General features: G+C 41.5%; 1 protein-coding gene across 7 annotated transcripts in view; it reads left to right on the top strand.

Moving 5' to 3' along the window:
- Nucleotides 1-19,914, top strand: part of TGFBR3 (transforming growth factor beta receptor 3) — a 192,617-nt gene that overhangs the window by 124,252 nt on the left and 48,451 nt on the right. For all 7 annotated transcript variants that reach the window (XM_014599677.3, XM_019479036.2, XM_006275072.4 and 4 more), the window contains one exon: nucleotides 13,062-13,245. In XM_014599677.3, coding sequence (XP_014455163.1) covers nucleotides 13,062-13,245 — 184 coding nt within the window. The remainder of the gene's footprint in view (nucleotides 1-13,061; nucleotides 13,246-19,914) is intronic.

The following is a 19,914-nucleotide window of genomic DNA, read 5'->3' as shown; positions in this document are numbered from 1 at the left end:
TCCCCAACATATATCTTTTCTACCTTCCACTGTGTTTTCTTTTTCTACCCCTACATCTCCAAATCCCCTTGGCTTGGATTGTTGGGGTGGGAAGGAGAGCTGCTGTCCCAGTCCCAGCCCCCACATAGTAGGCTCCATTCACTTGGGACGCTAAATGAGACTTTGCTATGAGAAGACTGTGTTGATGTTTAAAATGCACTTGTGTTGGGTGTGTTGGAATTAGCTCAGCGGGGCTCAAATTTGGGCAAACCTAATTACGGCATAAGCACAGTAGGAATGTACTTAGTGTCTCAGTTGCCAGATTCATATGAAGATGTTGAGAATCTAAACTTTTATGCAAAAAAAATGGTCCCAGACTCATGGTTACAAAGAAATGTTTGAAAATGTGAACTTGACTGTAAGCTTTGGAGGAGCAGCAGCAGACTTTTGAGTTGGGAAGGAAATTGTCTGGTCCTACAGATACCACCATAGCATTTCTGACCCCTGCTGTTATAGAGAAGAGGTGGGCTATCTGCTTGGCAGGCTTGATTTCCTTGCTGGCCCATGTAGAATTACTTCCCAGTTGGGGGTGGTCAGAAACTCCATTCCCTCTTTCCATCCTTTTTGGTTCCAGAGGTCAATAGGGGGGTGACAAGTGGTGAACATGGCAAACCCCACCCACTTTTGGCACCAAAAAGACAATCATGGTTGGGCTATACCTTCTCTACAGAGTTAGCCTAATCTCTTGTGTACATTTTACTACTTACCTTCTTCTGTTGTCACATGCAAATCTCTCATGTGAGTATAGTGGGCATAGTATGAATCAGAATCAGGTTCTGGTCTCTTTGGCCTCATAACCTATTCATTTTAAAATGAAGATGTAGGCTAAATCATTGAAATGCTGATAGTGCTCAGTATGCAAGTCAAAGTAGAATTTGAGCCAATAGGTATCTTCACTATAAAGAGAAAGGAGGAAGAGTAACTCCTAAGAGGTGAAGTCAGCATAAATGCTGTATCAAATATGGTACTGCCTTGTTCTTTGTATCTAGGGGGAGTGCTTAGGGCTGTACAGAAGGGTAAGATGGTCCATGTTATCTTACTGTTGCTCTGTTTTATGTATATAATTTTTATTTTGGTATTTAATCCCAATGATTTATTTCCATGCTAAAAGTTTAGTCAAGACTGACACTCCTCATGAGGGATGGCTTTTTCAAAGTGTGCTCTGTGCCTGTAGTCCTACTGTCTACCTCCAGAAACAGCATCAGGCTGAAGATTAACCATTGGAGCTGTGTGGGCACAGAGGCAACCGGTCAATTTCTGTCTAGGAGTCAGGGAAAATAAAGTGTACATGATGACTTGTGGACTTGACCCCTTTTAAAGAAAATTATTGTGAAAGGCTTATTTTCAAACACTTTCTTAGAAAAAGAACTGAGATACTGCATGTAGGTCAGTTTGGTGGTAGAGGAAATATGGCTATAATTTCTCCAAGAAAATTTTCAGTGATTTGCTGAAGATGAGCACGCTTGGGGGTATTAAATATTTTCAGGTTCTGTGATACCTTGGGATGGATTAGTGCAGTAACTTCACCTTGGAGAAATTAGTTAAGATCCTCAATTATGTTACAAATGTCTAGTCATTCTAGTCCTGATGGTACATGTTTACACATCACACTAACCCTGCTCTCTACTCAAGAATCCCTGGACTGGAATATCGAGAGTACCAAAGATCAGAACTGTAGTGTGTTCATGTGACTGTAGGAAAGAGAGGCTGTATGGTGCCCAAGGGGTGTCAGGCTGAGAGCCCCAGTGAAAGGGCACAGTAGTGGACCCAGTGACAGTGTGTGAGAAGGCTGCGTAGAGTAGGGGTCGCATAGGTGGGCCTGAAGGACTGCGTGTAGGCCAGCCTTAGAGACTGAGCTGGGTGTGGAGGGGGCCCGCGAAGGCAGACCCATATGAGGGAGAGAGGTTGAGTGGCTTACTAACATGACTGGATAAACCTTTGACTGGTCAATGCTGGGGCTAGGACCAGAAAGGTTGAAGGGCCAGAGCACCCACCGCGAGAGACGCCTTTAGCCAGGGGCCTGGGGTTCCAACTGGCCTCGAGGTGCAGCCAGGGTCTGTGTGGCCAAAGGTCCTAGAAGGGGTTACACCCAAGAGGGAGAAGGGCTCAGGGAGCTTGGCAGCCCAGTATGATGGTGGAGAGTAGACTGCCTGAGTAGAAGGGATCCAGGTGGGGTCCAAATGCCAGGTGGGCATGGAATGAGGTCCATCTTGGGGCCAGAGCTACATAATGATGCCATCTGCGAGGTGTAAGGGCGGTATGGAGCAGTGTATCATGCCCTTGGCATCGGGCAGTAAATGGACAGTTTCCCACTTTACAAAACAACTTCTAATTGGTTACAACAAAGGCATAACAGGTGAGTCAGGTGGGCGGACTGCCATAGACAGGTGGGCGGGCCAGTGAACTGACCAGCTGCGAGATGGCCCCCTGTCGCACATTAATAGAAATCTAGTATAAGGAGGAAGGGGATAATAAAGAAGTTAAGAACATCTTCCCACATTGTTAGAATGGTTGGGCTCTAATGCCTGGGAATTTTATAAAAAGCAGTTCTTAAAGGAATATCCAAGTGATAGAAAATGTTTTACTGCTGTTTTGGAATAGGTTTCAAAAGAACCCAAAAGTACCCTCTTACCAACAAAAAAAAGATGACGACGTACTTTGTTAAAATAATATCCTGTCAGTAAACCATGAGATTTATGGACCTGCCAAGAAGAGGTGGGCTTTACAGGTGGAGAAAGCCTGTTACAAGTAGCATCTCTCCTGCATTTTGAAGCCTAGGAAGATCTTTGCTAGACAAGTGAAAATTCTGAGCTCAGAAATGAGAACTAGATCACATAAGAAAACAGACTCAACTCTTTGACTCTCTCAGAAAACCATTATACAAATGCTACTGATGTCCTTTATTCTAATCTGTAATTTTTTATATGTGCTTTTTAAAGACTCCATCCTTTAACACTTATTTGGAAAAGTACTTACACAAGTAATCCTACTGAATAAGGATAAATGGGCCTGAAATCACTTATACAAGTGAGTAATTTTAGTCGCATGAGCAGCCCTAATGACTTTAATGGAAGTTTGCATATGATTCAACTTAATAAAAATGGAGGAGCAAACAAACACAATAAAAATAAAATTAAAACAAATAGAGCTATTGCTGAGATTTTAGAAAGAAAGCTTAGTTTAGTGAAAAAATGGTATCAGGATAAAGGTAGCAATTAAAAGTCACTTATGCATTTCTAAGAAAAAAAACCTATGTTCTTAATATTTCTGCCAAAAGTTAGTTTACTCCCTTTATTTGACAGAAAATATGCTTCACATATTTTGGGTTTCTGCCACCAAACCACAGGCAGTTCTATGGTTTGCACTAGATTTTGGATGACTGACAAAACTCACTGAAAAACAAGTGCTATTTGTTTTCCTGTGCCTCGTATTTAACGGGAAATCAGGAGGCTAAGTTTCCAATCACTTGTTAAACAGACCCAGATGTGAACAGAGTACTCTGCTAGGAGAAGTGTGTGGTAGGATAGGAAATGCATAACTAGTGATAAAATTTGTATAAAAAGTGATCTTTCACAATTCCAAGTAAAATGCAGCTGATTTTCAGTGTCAGGAAATATTGCTGAGAGTAATTTGAAAAGACTTTTACTTTTTTATACAATAGTGTGGAGTTTTTTTTTTAACTTTGTTTTTCCTCTCTGCAACTTGAAAGCAATCTCCCATAGGTCTATATTTGCCCCTTTCTACTTGGCAAACATTCCCATTCCACCAAGTTTTGAAATAATTAAAAAAAAAATGGATTTGTCTAATTTTTAAAGAAGTGCCCACTAAGCACTAGCATATACTGCTTTATCATGCTGGCAAACTATCTGTGGAATTTGCCACACAATCCTACCAAGTACTGTTTTTCTAGGGTATCAAAAAAACAAACAAGAACTGGAACATCACTGTACAGGCAGTCCTCAGACTTACGACACAATTGGATCCTGAAAACCACATCTCAAGTCAAAACGTTGTAACTCAGAACCAATTTTCTCATAAGAAACAATGTTATAAACGTGGGATTGGTTCCTGAACCAAGGCCCGATACCCTATTTTCACCAAAAATACCCCAGGATTTTGTACTCAGTCAATTATAGATGAGTAATATAGCTAAATTAATGTATTTATATTGTAAATAACAGTCATTGATTTGGAAGGACTTATTTGAGGTGACTTGGCTGGACTTTTTGAAGGGCTTTTGGTTGGACTTTTTGAAGGTTTGTTGGCTGGAGTCCTCTCAGGAGTCTTGGCTGCAGGTTTTTCTGGAGTCTTGTCTGCTTTCTTAAAGAAAGTATCCAAGGAAGTTTGGACAGATGTTCTCCAGGGACATGAGCGACGCAGTGAACTTTTTTGCTGGCGTGGCGTTGCATCAGATCAAGCATTGTAAAGTCGAAACTGATGTCAGAAAGTTGAAACCAGGTGTCGATTTATAAACGTTGTAAGTGCAAAATGTAACTCAAAATGTTGTAAGTCGAGGACTGCCTGTACTCTTATGGACATCAAGGAGAGCTCAGGCTTCTACTGCCTGTTGCTATCTCTAAAGTTCTTGGCAATACAATGGAATGATTTTTGGGGGTGGGTATGGTAAAATAATGGTTGGCTAAATAAATGTTTAGGATCAGATAAATTATCCAAATCATATTAAATTGTAAATTACAACAAATCTGATTTATGGTAATAGCCTTGCTGGTGCTTCTTTGAATATCTAGATTTTACATTTTCCTATTACTTCACAAAGAAATTGCAGAGGGGAGGCAGTGTTTCTGACTGATGAGCTGAAATAATAGCACATATATGTAGCCGGGGGGAGAAATGTCTGCATGTTGCAACATGAGGGACATCCCCAAGTTTTTATCTGGTCTATTATAATCTGGAACTAGCTGTCACTTCATGATGTATCCATTTGGATTTAGACCAGGAAGGACTGTTTAGAAATGCCACTCTCTTTGCTGCAAGTTACAGGAGTGGAAGAAGAGTCTGATCAGTGTGACCTCTAGCGGTGCACCGATATATCGGTGGCATATTGGATCAGCACTGATAAAAGGAAAATTGATTATCGGCAATCAGTTATTTTTGGTCAGTGTGGTCGATAATGTCACTAATAAATGCTGAGTGCGTGTGCACAGATGCAGCATTCACATAACTAGGAATACAGCCCAGCAGCTTGGAGAGCAGTGTCCATCCAGTAAGTCTGTGGGGGGAAGGGGTGTGAGGGATGGAAGGGGTGTGGGGGGACAGACCGAGGCTCTCATGGTGAGGGAGGGAGTGGGTCTGGGGTAAGCGCTGCCCAGCCAGACTGGTGAGTGTGACCCCACTGGGAGTGGGGTGGAGCCACAGGCAGCTCATCCAGGGAGCACAGAGGGGTGTTGTGGGGGGGGGTGTGGCTTCTCTCTGCTGTGTGCATGCCTGGGGAAGGCATGGGGGGCATGTGCCCCCTGGATTTGTGCATGGGGCCTGTTGTGGGCTTGGGGCCAGGGGCTTCATCGGCCTTTTCCCAGTGGGGGGGCTAGGCCAGGGCTGGGAGTGGGGTGGGTTGCAGTGCTGGGAGGAGTAGCTAAACGGTGGATATGGCAAATTTTGAGGTGGCTTTAGCCCACCCCCTAGTCATCCTTCCCAGTGCCATTGCTGCTGCCTGCCCTCACCCACTCTGAACGCAGCCCTAGCCCAGCTCCTGCTGGGAAGAGGCTGCCACAGCCTCTAGCCCCGAGCTCACACAGGGCAACCCACCCTTACCCTGCAAACAAATCTGGGGGGTACATGCCTCCCATGCCTCCCCTTGGAGACAGCAGTGGAAAGCTGACTCTCCCATCCCCACCAGATGAGCCACCTGTAGCTCCACTCTGCTTCTAGGGATACATTCACCACGCTGGCTGGGCAGCCCCTGCCCCTGCCCTAATCCCACTCCCTCCCTCACCATGGGGCTTTGATCTTCCCCCTCCATGCCCCTTATCTCCACCATGTCCCTTCCCCCCTCACAGACTTACTGGCTGGACACTGCTCTTCAAGCTGCCTGGCTGCATATTGGCTGTCAGATTGAGATCAGCCAATATGACTGGTTAATAATCAGCTGTTGGTATCAGCCAAAAAAATCGTTATCGGTACATCCCTAGTGGCCTCAGATCTAGCTGTTGCCTTAGATTCTTTCTTTAGGACTCTCAGAAACTGCTCCCAACTCTTTTGAGCCAAGTAATGCTCCTTTTTTGGGTCAGGTTTATTAAAAACAACCTTACAGTTTGTCAAGAAAAACCTCTCTCCTCCGGTTTATTTTGCATCTTTCCAGGCTCAGCAGTTTTTTCCAAAACTTGGATGTGGTATTTCATTAGGCCAGGTTGTAATGCTAGTCCCATCACAATAGGCAACAGAAGTGGAAGGCTAATAGGGTTTAGCCCCCAAAATGCAGGGCAGTGGTAGGGCCGCAAGGCAGCCAGGTCAAGGGCTTCTGGTGCAGCAGGGGTGGGGAGGGAGTGGGGCTGCGGTTGGGGCTAGGGGAGGGGCGGGTGCTGCAAAGCTGGCAGGGTGTGGGACTGAGCTGCAAATGGATTGTCTCTTGCTGCTATCTGCACCCCAGGAGGCATGCGGGGCATGTGCTCCTGGATCTGCACAGGGCAGGGCAGGCTGCCACTGCAGGCTGTGGCTGGGGCTGCACCAGGCTTTTCCCAGCGGGGTGAGAGCCAGGCTGGGAAGAGCTCAGCGCAGCCTCTGCCTCAGCCTGCAGCAACACTCCTGGCTGTGCACTACCCTACCTCTAGGCACAGCCAGTAATCGCGAGGACAAATAATTGACATGTATTTCCACCAATTAATTGAAAAACAGGACTTTTTGCAGTCTGTTCCTCATTCAGAAATGGATGAGACAAAGGTTTAAAAACAGGATGGTCTGGTATTAAACAGGACCAATAGCCATCTTAGGTTATATCATAGTACAGTAATCTGGCACTGTGATTTATGGGACATTACAGAAGTGGGGAGCAGACTTCAGGAGCCTTCTAACTGGCCCTGGTGAAGTGGAAACAATAAATCATAGCAGATTATGTTACTGAGTCATAGGTTCCGGTGGAAACCGGATTGCAGTTGCTATGATTTGCGTGGTTATATTTTCATTCTCCTCTTTCCACTAAATTGAAAATATTCTCTAATAGAATCTACTGGAAGCTTTCATGTGATTAATTTTGTTGCTATCAGTCCCTTTACATTCAACTGAATAGATTTAAGCACAACATTAGCACTGTGCCCTTTTAGATATATTAATGAGATTAAAGACACAGTGTACATGTGATTAATACAGATAATCACCCACTAAGAGAACTAAGCTCTGGGGACAGATTTCCTGTTTCCGTTGAAATCTTTTCATTTTATTTTATTTTTTTAAATCATTCTACTAACTTTTCCATGAGAGCTTTGAAAATTGCGCTTGCCTTGGCACTATTTCAAGTAAATGAATGTCAGTGTTTTTGGTGGAAAATCCCAGGCCTTTGTTCTAGGACACGCACAAAAGTGTAAGCACACGATCCTAGGAAGTTCTGAGCACTCCTGAGAAGGTGTTGAGCATCCTTCATTTTCACCAGAGCCCTTGGATGCTGAGGATCAGAGGAAATGCATGATAAGGCCATGTAGATTCTTCAGTTCCTTTCTTTTCAGCACTGGGACTAATAGATGTTGAGATTTGTGTTAATGGTGATTATACATACACAAAGCAAACTTTAAAGAAAATAAAAAGTTTTATAGTAAAACATTGAAATTCTGTCTCTGCAGCAGTTAAATATAATGCAAAGCTGGCATCTGATTCAAAATAGTTTGATACCATCAAACTGAATTCATAGATAATCACTTATCATCAAGGGCAGTGATTCTAATTCATTACTAGACATTGACAGTTTTGCAAATCATAAATTAAAGTTTATGAACAAGGAAGAAAATATTTATGTTAGATTCAGAGTCCCTGATATTTCTGTGTTTATGGTTTTACCTTGTTTATGTAAAGAGATGAAAGTGCATCAAAGCACACTGTTGGAGAGCATCAGCAAGCCTCAGCGCTGTGTGTGGGCTGTTCTTGCAGTGACTTAAATTTAGAGCCTGACACAAAAGGGACCCATTCACCTTCTACAGTAGGTCTGATTATACTATATTCTAGGTAGAAAAGTGACACTGCTTCTCTTTTACTGATGCATCTGCCCCACTTAGCTTTTTGGTAGGCTTTGTGGATCTAGAGAGTTTAAGGGTTTTGGCAAATGTCTTTGGTGTCCTGCAGGTGCCTATTGTGGTGTACTCAAGCATTAGATTGATATGTTTGAAAATGGAGGCATAGAGGAGACAGAAAAATAAGCAATGGACATAACAGAAAGCAGAAGGGGACTATCTTGAGCATGTGAAGTGTTTCTATTCACCAAAGTAATATTTATTAAATTGTTTCAAGTTGGGTATGCAAGTCAGAGTTACCCCTGAGGACCTGTAACTTGCCCATCTGCTACTCAATCATCAACTAAGTCAAGTGAAAAAGGACTTTGGCAGTATTACAAGGGCACATTTTCTGTGAAGACAGATGGTTTTCGTAAGAGACACATAAGCTTTTTTTTTTAGGGTCAGGGACACATGGTGCAGTCCCCATTTTGATGCAAGTTCCCTTCTCAGACCCATACACTATTTCCAGATAGTGGCATATGACCATGCAAACTCTTTTTCTCAAATATCTTTTTGTTTTCTGTAGAAATTCTGTTTTAGCCCCAGCACTGATATTTTGGGGGCAGTTTTTCAGATGGTTACTGATAGAATGGGTTGCAGTTGCCTGATCCCTCGTTTACTTTAACTGCAGAATGGGCCTTTAGAGACACTTTCCCTACAGTGCTTAGTAACCATCGTCAGTTTTTTTTGGAGTTCACAAACTGATTTCCCTAACTTAGCATATCTACCTTGAGAGTTCCCTCACTTTATTACCTCACTGTGTCCAACGGACCCGACAGCAGTGAGAGTGTTGGAAATGACCATGTCAGAAACAACACCAAGTAGCAATGCAGGAATACTTATTTTCTATTCTATAGCTATGAAACCAGCCAATAAAAAAAGGAAATGGAATAGGAAGATAAGTATGTTACATGACAGCAATCAGTTCTTTGGTTGCATAGAGCTGAGATAAATACTATAAATATCTTCCTGAGGAAACAAATGCACATTTTGATTCAAATGCACCAGAATGTCCTGTGCCCTTTGAAGCATGAACTGCTTTCAGAAAGATTTGTTCTGAAAAGTAAGTAGTTAACGTTCAAGGGCAGGTGTTGAAACAAATTGATGGTTGCCTCTTTTTGGAAGAGTTCATTGAATCCAATCCAGGAAAAATAATGTGCTTGGCTCACTTAACCTAGCCTTAAATCCTTGTAGTAAAAATCTCAACATTGGCAAAGACTGCAGAGCCCTGCGCTGCTTGTGAAAATGTGGTAGTGAAACCAGGATTTCAAATACAAACTTTTTTGTACTTAAAGTGATGAGAAGCTTGTTATTTATTGTAAGACAAACTAACACCCTGTTCTAGGCCCTCAGACTTGCTAGTTCTTTTCCATTCTGTCCTTTACTTGATTCCTACTGAGATTCAGGATCTTTCAATTTCATTGTCAGGAGCTTTCTAACAGGAAGATGTTCGACATGCCACAGAATACTGCAAAATGTTTTCAAGTTTTAATTAGCGTATACGTTGAAAGCCAAATGAATTAATAGGAGAATACCTATTTAGTCAACAGACACTGAACAATATGAAACTTAAGAGGAAAATGAAGTGTATTACTGAAAGCTCACACCATTTAATATATTTCTAAAGTCAGTATCCGAAGGGGCTCCTTGCCTTTTCCTCTGCATAAAATATTTTCCCTCAATATCTAATCTTTAAAATGATTCTGATGGCTATCTGTTGTAACAGGTTTGTATTCAACTTCATATGAAGCAACTACAGAAATTCATTTACTTGTGACTAAGGTTCTGCATAATTCCTTGCATCTTTAAGATGTGGCAGATCAAATTAATCCTTACTAGAAATGCATCAAAGTTGATGGAGTTTTACCTGGAGTTAACTTGGCCCAAATTCAAGGAGAATTTCAAAATTTCCATTATAAAATGAATTGCCCTTTTAGTAACTTTTACTTTTCTATGCTTATGTCATGTCTGCTTGTTGATACCTAGGACTTTGGTATCCTGTTGTAGACCAACTTTAATAGGAGATACTAGTGTTCAGCCTCTCTGAAATTTAAGGTGTGGCCATTTAGCGGGGAAAGGGGGTCGGGAGAGGGGGGATGTTCAGTGTTCTTATTCTCTGATTGCATTTTCTTGCTTGAGAAGTGTGCTAAAATGATGTATCTTGTGTTATACTAAATAAAACATTTTCATAAAACAATGTATTATGATAGCTGTATGACCAGAAACAAAAATCATTACCCAGTGTTGAAACTGATTTTAATCTAAACTTTAAAAACTGTTCTGGCAAAGGGATAAAGGTTTGCTAAGCTGTTTTCTGAGACAGGCTTGGTCAAAGAAAACTCAGAAATACAAGAGGCTTTTCTCTTAAAAATAGAAGAGCTCAAGGTCTGTGCTGTATGTGGCTTTGTAATAATTAGTTATTGAAAATACTAAGCAAATATCAGTGTACACATGGAAGAATTCTGGAAGGACATGACACATTTGAGGATGCAAGAGGTTTTTTGAGGGTTTTATTTGCATTTTGATATAATAACCATTTATGTATTCTAAGTAGGTTGATTTGAAATGTCCTAAAATAGTAATGTTAACAGTAGTTCCAAAAAAGTGAATAATTAGTTGCTGTTGGTTTGCAGTGGTGAATGTTCCATGTTTGTGAAGTTAACTGACTTAGTTCATTCAAGGAAATAAATTTTTAGTTTGGTGCCTTTTGCTGTTTATAAATCTAGACAGATACAAATTTTGTTCTGGAACAGCATGTGCATAGATAATATGCAGTTAGGTTAAAAATATATTTCTTTATTACTCTGATGATAACTTTTGGTAGCTTTAGACTCAGCTCAAAGAGACTGCCCTCCATTAATGAAGGGTGCCATATGAGTTACAGCAAAAGCTTTTAATATTGCGGCAATATAAATGATCAGGTATTTGTTTTCTCGCTGTTTTCTCTGTGTGTGGTTGAAAGGGGATGAAAGTCATAATACACCACCCCATTACCTTGCTTGGTGCCCGGAGAGGAGTAAGTAGGCTCTCTCCCCACTCAGGAAGGCAAGAGAGGAAGAAACTCTACATGTCTCCTCCCTTTGGACATCCTTAGCAGCATTTCTGTTATACACACACCATAAAAAACTGTTGCATTTTACTTCCTCCTCAACTAGTGAGATTTGGAGGAAGATTGTGACTCCTGGAGTCACGATCTCCTTCCCAGGCTGCTACAAGGGCAAAGCAAGAACGTGCTGCTCCTTGCTTGGAACTGTATCATATTGCCAGGAGCTAGCTCTTTAAACATAAATTCAGCACAGTTTATCCACTGAAATTCATCCAGGGTTATTATCAAACATGTCAACATCCTTTTGGATGACGTCAGCTAAGTGTTTCCCAATTCATTCAAAATGTATTATTTGAACTGATAGCCTGTTGACTTAATTGTCTGGGGTATATTCAGGACTTGCATATTGTATCTTTGCAAGCTCTGGTCATCTTGCCACAGAAAATATACTGTCTGAAAAATCTTAAATATATGTTTTGCCTTATCATTGCTGCGCTCTGCTGTGCTCCAATATGAGACCTCTGCTTTCCCACAGGAGGAAATTTCCTATGATGTAATCCTTTCTGCACAGAGGTATCATAATTTGAAAGAAAAATTATCAATTTTCCCTTACTTTCCATCTTTAAATTTACAGTTGACTTGATCTGATGTCATAGTTTTGGCTGAAAACTGTGATTGGATGACTAACATGGGTAGAGCATGTGAGCAAGACAAGCTCCTAAACTGCATTCAAGGAGCATACAGTGAAGCTTAATGATAAGCAATTGCCTTCTGCTCCCTGAAAGCTAAGCTAGCTATGTTCCAATTCAGTTTTAACATGCAAGTTAGAATAGTGTATGGATGCTCACTGTCAGTGACCCCAGGGTGCCTGGATAACAACCAGGTATTGCTAAGTACAGGAAGTGCTGGCCATGCTTCATACACCATCTCTGGGTAGATGGGATAGCAGAGGGGTTGCTATGCCAGTTCTATACCACCAGAGGATCCCCCTACACTAGACTGATCTTTCTTACACTAGTAATGCTGGATTTAGGGCTGCTTTTCAGCACCAATGCAGCACACAACAAACTAAAAGGCGAAGGAGAATCTGGACCTTAGTTCCCTTTCTGCCTGGTTGACATCAATATTACTCCATTAAAGCTGCTGGAGTTGCTGTGACTTTCACTGATAGAGCTAAACAGAATTGGACTTTTCCTCTTTGTTTCAACCTGTTTTCTATAGCTGATAGATTTGAAAATTCCCAGGGTCTCCCACATCAGTGTGTTTATATGGCATTTAAAATAGTAAATAGAGTGAGTGAGGTGTTAGTTTTCCCCATTGAGACTAAGATAGTGTAATATATTTATAAACATTTCTCTAAAAATGCATGACTCATTCCTCTTACATTTTGGACCAAACATTTCAAGCCTCCAGACATACAGTCCTATCCAAAAAAAAAGCAACAGTAGAGGATTTCCCTTTCTAAAGAAAGGTATTTTCACCCAATGAAGTATTATCAATGAACCTATAGGCTAACACAGAAGCGCGTGACTTCATGTTCTTTCAGACTAGTAGCTATTTAAAATGATTACATGGTTTCTGAACAGTTTTTTAAAATGTCCTTTAAATATTTTAAAACATGCAAATTAAGGCAAATACCCCTTATTCACCTGCAAAGAACATATTTCTTTATGGCAGATTAAATGTTTTTAAAATGTATGTATATAGTTCTGTACCAGGTAAATATGTCACAATCAAAATTATATTTCTGTTTCCATTAGGTATCTGCAGGTTCCACTGTTCACTTTGAGAAAGGAAATTTCTCCTTGTTAGCAGAAACAGAAGAAAAGCCTTTCCCTCAAGGAAATGAACATCTCTTACAGTGGGCCCAAAAGGAATATGGAGCAGTCACATCTTTCACTGAACTCAAAATATCAAGAAACATTTACATCAAAGTGGGAGAAGGTAATTTTTTTTACAAAACAGAGCAATAGACCAAATAGTAAGATATAAAATAATCATACTCTGCGTACTGCATGTTAATCATGAAATTCAGCTTTCAGTCCCTTAGAATAGTAACATGGTTAATGGATATGTTGGAGGAGGGGAGCAACAAGCCTGAAAATCAGGCCAGGTATTTTGGTACTAGTATAAAGATGTTGGCATCTAAGGTTATATACCAACATTTGAAATTTTTAGCAAGAATCTTAGAGGCATCACATGTATCAGAAGTTGCACCAAGTGGTTATCCAGTCATCTGCACTATTCCGTTAAAAGACTGATCCTAAAACAGAAAAGTAGGGTTTTTTCTTAGAAGCAAGGATATTTTGTTGATGATATATTTTGTCAGACCAATTACATGGTTGGGAGAGATTTTAGACAAGCTAGAAAGGCTCCTTTCCTACCCACTCTGCTTTGGACAAAGAGTTTTCTTCCTTTTTAACTTTTTAAAAGAAAGCTTGGATAGGTTTGTGCTTCATAGCCCCAAGGAGTCAGCCTAGGTTAGAAGGTTGTGAGCTATTTCTTTCTTCTAGATGAAGTCCCTACACTCTCTGGCTAGAAACAGGCATTGCACACAATCTGGTTTAAGTGATCAGAAACTGGTTTAAACCTGTAACAGAACGTAACTTCGGTGCACATAAACCAGTTTCAAAATGGCTGAAACTGGTTTAAGATAAACATGGCTGAATTTAGTATCAGGCTTAACTGATTTGGGTCAAACTGGTTTATGCAATGTCCCAGACCCCTTCCTGGTTTAAGTTAAACTAGAGTCCCCCAGCATCCCAGATGCTTTGCTCCAGAGAGGAGGGCTGACCCCACCCCTCTGCTTGCTCCCTAGCTGGAGCTCCAGCAGACTGCCACAGGGTTTTCCCCACTTCCCCTTGGAGCTAATCAGCAGGTCAGCTGGCAATGTCCCTCTGTTTCTTCCTTGGAAAAAACTGTTTAAGATGAACTTGAGCTAATGAGAGAGGCTTTTGTTTTCTTGATGGGCTGCTAGACACTGTGTTTTCAGTTCCCTGCTGGCTCCCTCACCTGTCCGGTTTGCAGACCGTATGAAGAAGCGTATGAAGGGAGATTGAAAAGCTCAGTATCATCAACAGATGCATGCACTGCACACAAGCACTCCTCCTTCCCCCTCCCCCCTTTGCCTCAGACTGCTAGCTGGGGTCTGGCAACACTCCCGCCCCTTGAGCAGCGAGCAGGGAAAAACCTGGGACTGTCCAGGCAGGGTGGGGGTTTAAACCCTTCCTTAATCAGAGCATCCTGCCAGGCCTGGCCATGGCCCCCCTCAGCTCATTACAGTGGAAGGAAAGGGAGGGCTGCTCTAGCGCCCCCCAGCTTCTAGCCTGCAGACATGTGCTTTTCTCAGTCCAAAGGGAATGTCTGTGCACTTGCAAATCAATTCAACCTAGGCAGAGAGTGAATCAATTCAGGCTCAGGATTTTTGAATGTCTGTCCCTAGTCTCTGAGTCTGGTCAGTGTCAAAATGGCTACTATTGTGCCGCTGCTCTACAAAACACTTAAGCACATGTTTATCAGCTCATCAAGAAGTTCTTAATGTTGGCCAAGGAAAATCTCTTTCTGACCACAATGACCTACATCTTCACCAAAAAAGCAAGGAGTTCTGAGGGAGCAATCTTCAAGAATCTGAATGATGAGTGAGGGTAGCAGTTTATTTTGCATGCAGTCTTGGACATTAGAAAAGGCTGAACATTCTTCAAAGTTGTAGAAAGAAAGATGCCTTCATTTAGCAGCAGTGTAGCAATGTGGCCCAGGGCCTGGCGCAATGGGGCAGTGGCAGCTTCTGGTTATCACTGTGCCACTGGCATGGATGTATGGTTGTCAGCAGGAATTGGTTTTTTGCCCTCCCTTTCTCCCCCCAAAATTGGCACCTGTGTTAGTTGCCCTGGTTGCCCCCACCCTAGTTATACCACTGCCCTGAAGGCATAATCACAGTCTTAGAACAATATTGGTACAAAAAACAGGGTAAACATAGGGATAAAAAAGCATCAGTGAAGGCTTACAACACCATGGTGTCCAGCTGTTGTAAAAATGGTTCATAGTATTGTCCAGGAAAAAGCTCCTTACAGTTCAGTGTCTGGGAAGAATGGATGCTTAATTCAGCAGTCTTGCAGCAGGAAAATTGGAAAAAAAGTAAAAACCCATATGGTAATTTATGCAGTTAAAAATGAAGAAGGAAAAAAGCTATATGGAGAAAGTATTTCTGCCTAGGTACCTGCATGTGATCACTGTATTTCCTGAAGCAAGAGGTTTGCCCCCCAAAATCAGAACATGGTTGTCTTGGGTTTATCCAAAACCTGCCAAATTTCTATGGGGATTTCCCTGTTTGATTTCTGTTCTACTTGGCACTAGTCTAAGATTTTAATGCCAGAAAGTCATTCAGAAATATATTTATTAGCGTATTAAACTAATCTGCCTTCACTGCTGCTCTTGGAACACATGTGAGGTGGTGGTTATCCATATTCAGTATAGATGAACAATTAGGGGCCTCAAATTGCATTGAATTTTGTATGCTAATTAGCAAATCTCAAGTCAGATAAGCTAAATAGAAGTTTGCAACAGATTTAAAAATGTTGTAAGGCACAATCTAATTAAGAATATCCAGACAAGATGGATATTGGCAAGCAACCAAGTTAAACATGTTTTCCAAGAGTTCTTGCTTAAGCTGAACTGTAAGCTGACTTGGATCTTAGGTTCAAACTATCTTTTAACTCCCTGCAAGATAGGAGGCTTGAGAGCTCAAATGAACAGAGGAATGAATAATCAGTTTTCTTCAGAGCAGGCAGCACAGTAACCAAAAGGTCCAGTACAGGCTGGGGACCAACTGACTAATCAGCAGCTCTGGAGAAAAGGACTTGGGGGTTACAGTGGACCATAAGCTGAATATGAGTCAAGAGTGTGCCCTTATTGTGAAGAAGACTAACGGGATGCTGGGCTGCATTAGTAGGAGCGTTGCCAGCAGTTGAGGGAAATGTTTATTCCTCTCTATTCAGCTTTGGTGAGGCCACATCTGGAGTACCGTGTCCAGTTTGAGGGCCTCCACTATAGAAAAGATGTGGACAAATTGGAGAGAGTCCAGCAGAGGGCAGTGAAAAGTCTGGGGCACGTGACTTCTGAGAAGAGGCTGAGGTAACGGCTTATTTACTCCAGAGAAGAGAAGACTGAGGGGGGATTTAATAGCAACCTTCAACTACCTGAAAGCTGATTCCAAAGAGAATGGAGCTGGGCTGTTCTCAGTGGTGACAGATGACAGAACAAGGAGCCACGGTCTCAAGTTGCAGCAGGGGAAGTTTAGGTTAGGTATCAGGAAGAACTTTCTTACTAGGAGGGTAGAAAAGCATCACAAGTTACCCAGAGAGGCTGTAGAGTCTCCATCCTTGGAGGTTTTTAAGCCTTGGCTAGATAAAGCGATGGCTGGGATGATCTAGTTGGGGGTGTTCCTGCTTTGAGCAGGGGGTTGGCCTGGATGACCTCCTGAGATCCCTTCCAACACTAATTTTCTATGATTCTATGATCCCCCCAAGAAGACCCATTAGAGACAGTCTCCCTATTGCAAAGCATGATAAAAAAAAAAAAAACCCCACTCAAGAAACTAAATAATGAATTTGAAAAAAAAAATCAGTTTACACCAGTTTAGAGATTTCAGTCTTTTAATGAGTAAGTTTGGCCTACCCATCATCATATCCTGCAAGGTGCTGTTGGCTCCTGGAAAGAGATGGACATCCTCAACTTCTATTGCCACCAGTTTGATTCAGTAGTGCTCAACACTTCATAGGTGGCCAGTTTTTGTCACTTTTATTGATATTGAATAACACCTTACTAAAGTCATATTGATTTCACTGGGGCTGTTCATGTGGTAAGCTACTGCTCAGTTTTACTCATGTTGGCAGAAGCTGAAATAGGAAGAGCTTGATGCTTTGGAGGTACAGGGCTTAACTAAATACATTTGATCTGAAAATTGAGGCCGCAGAAGAAAGACAAGCATGTGAAGAAGAAAGATCTTTTTAGGTCTAGGTCCTTTGTGACATGCAAAACCAAGCCAACACACTTGTGAAGCAAGGAAGGCCTAGTTGCTGAGTCAAGGATTGGGCATCTAGAAAATAGGACTGGGAACATACAAATGTTGGGAATTCCATTCAGCAAGGATATAATGGGACTAGATTACACCAGCATGGTGAGAGTTTAAACAGATTGGAATGAGGGCTTGGGCCAAGGGAATGCATTTGAAATAATTTTAGAAATGAAGAGAGGACCAGAAATGAATGGTAAGATGTATATAAATAAAGTGGACTGTGATTAGCGTTACCAAACTGCAGAGGATTTGTGTAGCACCTTTCTGTAGTGACCTGCTAGGAGGAGTAATCTCGACACAGACCTCAACCAGCAACACACAATAGTAAAAGTCACTTTAATTCCCTATCCTGCAAAACTTAGTGTAACCTGTAATAACAAAACATACGTTTGCTGCTAGGTGAAAGATAATATTGAACAATGCTGGCGTTGAAGCTGAAACTTCTGACCCTAGCTCCAGGGGTGGTTAGCATTGTTTAACAAATGGCATGTTGAATATTGTTAGTGTAGAAACTGTTTGTCAGACTACTTAATTATTGTAGTTGGTGGTTTTAAGTCCAGAAATCCTTTGAGAAATAATTTCATAAATGCTGGGGCACTTGCCTTTTAGTTATTTTTTGTCAGTTGGGGAAGGCAGGTGAGGGATTTGAGGTAGATAATTGTGCCATACCTCATGGTTTTCAGGGTTATTGCTTTATATATTTCACTGAATTGATACCAAGTCTTTCTCTGATAAAATCCCCAGAATTTTCCATTGAATTTTTAGTAGCTGGGGATTATTACTTGGTATCACATTTACCTTTTTCTGTGTTTGAGCTGCCACGACTTCACTTCACTTGGCCATGTGAAAACCCCTGCAAGCTTCCCCTCGGTCTCCTTACACAGAAAATTGTACAAGCTGACCAGTATTTTCACAGTAATTTTAAATTTCCCTTGGTAAAACTGAGACTCTGAGCTCTTGCTAATACTTGGAACTAGCAACCTGCAGAATAAAACAAAAACCCTGAGTTAGAGAGACTCCTCAGCCTGCTCCTAGTCTGAAATCCCTAACTTTTCTCTCCTCCTAACCTTAGACTGAAATACAAGTTCCAGTTGGATGGAATTTTTATTGCTGAATTAGAAGTACTTGGCAATAGCAGTTTATCATGGCAAGGTGATAACTGATTAATGGCTCTGGTATTCATAAAAAGTCTCCTGATACCAGGGGTATTTTGTTTGAGCTGGTATGCTCAAACTGTGTCCAATTTAGGAGCCACATTGGCCAGAAAGCTGAGGGTAACACCTAATTTGTGCAGAGTGGAGCAGAAGGCAGCTGTCCTCATCTTTAAAATGGAGGTGCTGCCCACAGAAACTACAGGTCCCACTATACCATATTCAGTCTTCATCCAAGTAACCTGGCAAACACTGAAAATGAAGAAAGTTGCCAGCTGTGATGCAGTGCTGTGGTAGGTACTCTGTGATAAATGCTGCTCCAAGACATCCCTGTATTCTGACCAGACACATGACCTTGTATTATTCCCTGATATTTCACAATAAATCCTATACTACAGTACTGTTGTTTGGAGATTAGAGGAAAAGAGAGACCATCAGCCAACCAGTTAGTAACTTTTTAATCCATTAAATAGATTGTTACAACACTACATTGAATCTCTTAAGCAACTAAATAGCCCCCAAACTAAAAAGTAATCATCAACAACAGATAGCATGGGGCTCTTTTCCACTTCCATTACAGTCAGGGGTTTGTTTATTAACTGTGACAAGAGTAAACAGCATTTACTAGGAGGAAAAAGAAGAAACTGCACGTATGCGTTGGACAACCAGTGAAGTGGAGTTAAAATAAGCAGCAGAGGGGAAGTGTACTATTGAGAAGAGGCCCTGTATGGGGAGCCTCTGTGCTGATGGCAGCAAGAGAAACAGGCTGATTGAAAATTCCAGACTGTTAAATAAGATGCTTGGAACAGGAATCAAGTCTTTTGCAATGGCTAATGACAGCACATGTGGTGATCATCCACAACATATTAAGAGCTGGTTCTTCTGTGGCATGAAATGTATTGCAGAGCTGCTGCTGATAATTAAATATCTATTATCTGTATGTATAGATAAATTTGAATTCAGTATGGATCAGCTCAGAATCATTTTCCATCCTTTGCTATGTGGGAGGAGTTGGCAGAATTGCAGCTACATTCAGGGCTCATCTGGCAGGGCACATAACAGATGTTAGAGGAGTGCTTTTTTGGGCAGCTGAAAAAGTTATAGCCTCATATAGTTTTCAGAGAAGGTTTCTCTAGAGAAGAAAGCAAAGTTAACATTCAAAGGCCATTGTGTGTAGAATGAGGATAAGGAGGCTCCTCTAGCTGTTTACACAATACCTAGGAATTGAAGGAGTGTCCAGTCTCTGCAAGAAATTGGGTACCAAACCAAAAGCAGTTTGGTTTAAAGAACCAGACATTAAAAGTAGTTTCAGTTTAGTTTCTATTTGCCTGCCCACAATTTAGCTTGTACAATGCCCTGCATTTGCTTCATTTGTTGGTCATCTTGTAC

This window comes from Alligator mississippiensis, chromosome 5, assembly GCF_030867095.1.
Source record: "Alligator mississippiensis isolate rAllMis1 chromosome 5, rAllMis1, whole genome shotgun sequence".
Taxonomy (NCBI): domain Eukaryota; kingdom Metazoa; phylum Chordata; order Crocodylia; family Alligatoridae; genus Alligator; species Alligator mississippiensis.
Note: the sequence above shows the minus strand (reverse complement) of the source record. Positions and strands in the feature narration are given on the sequence as shown.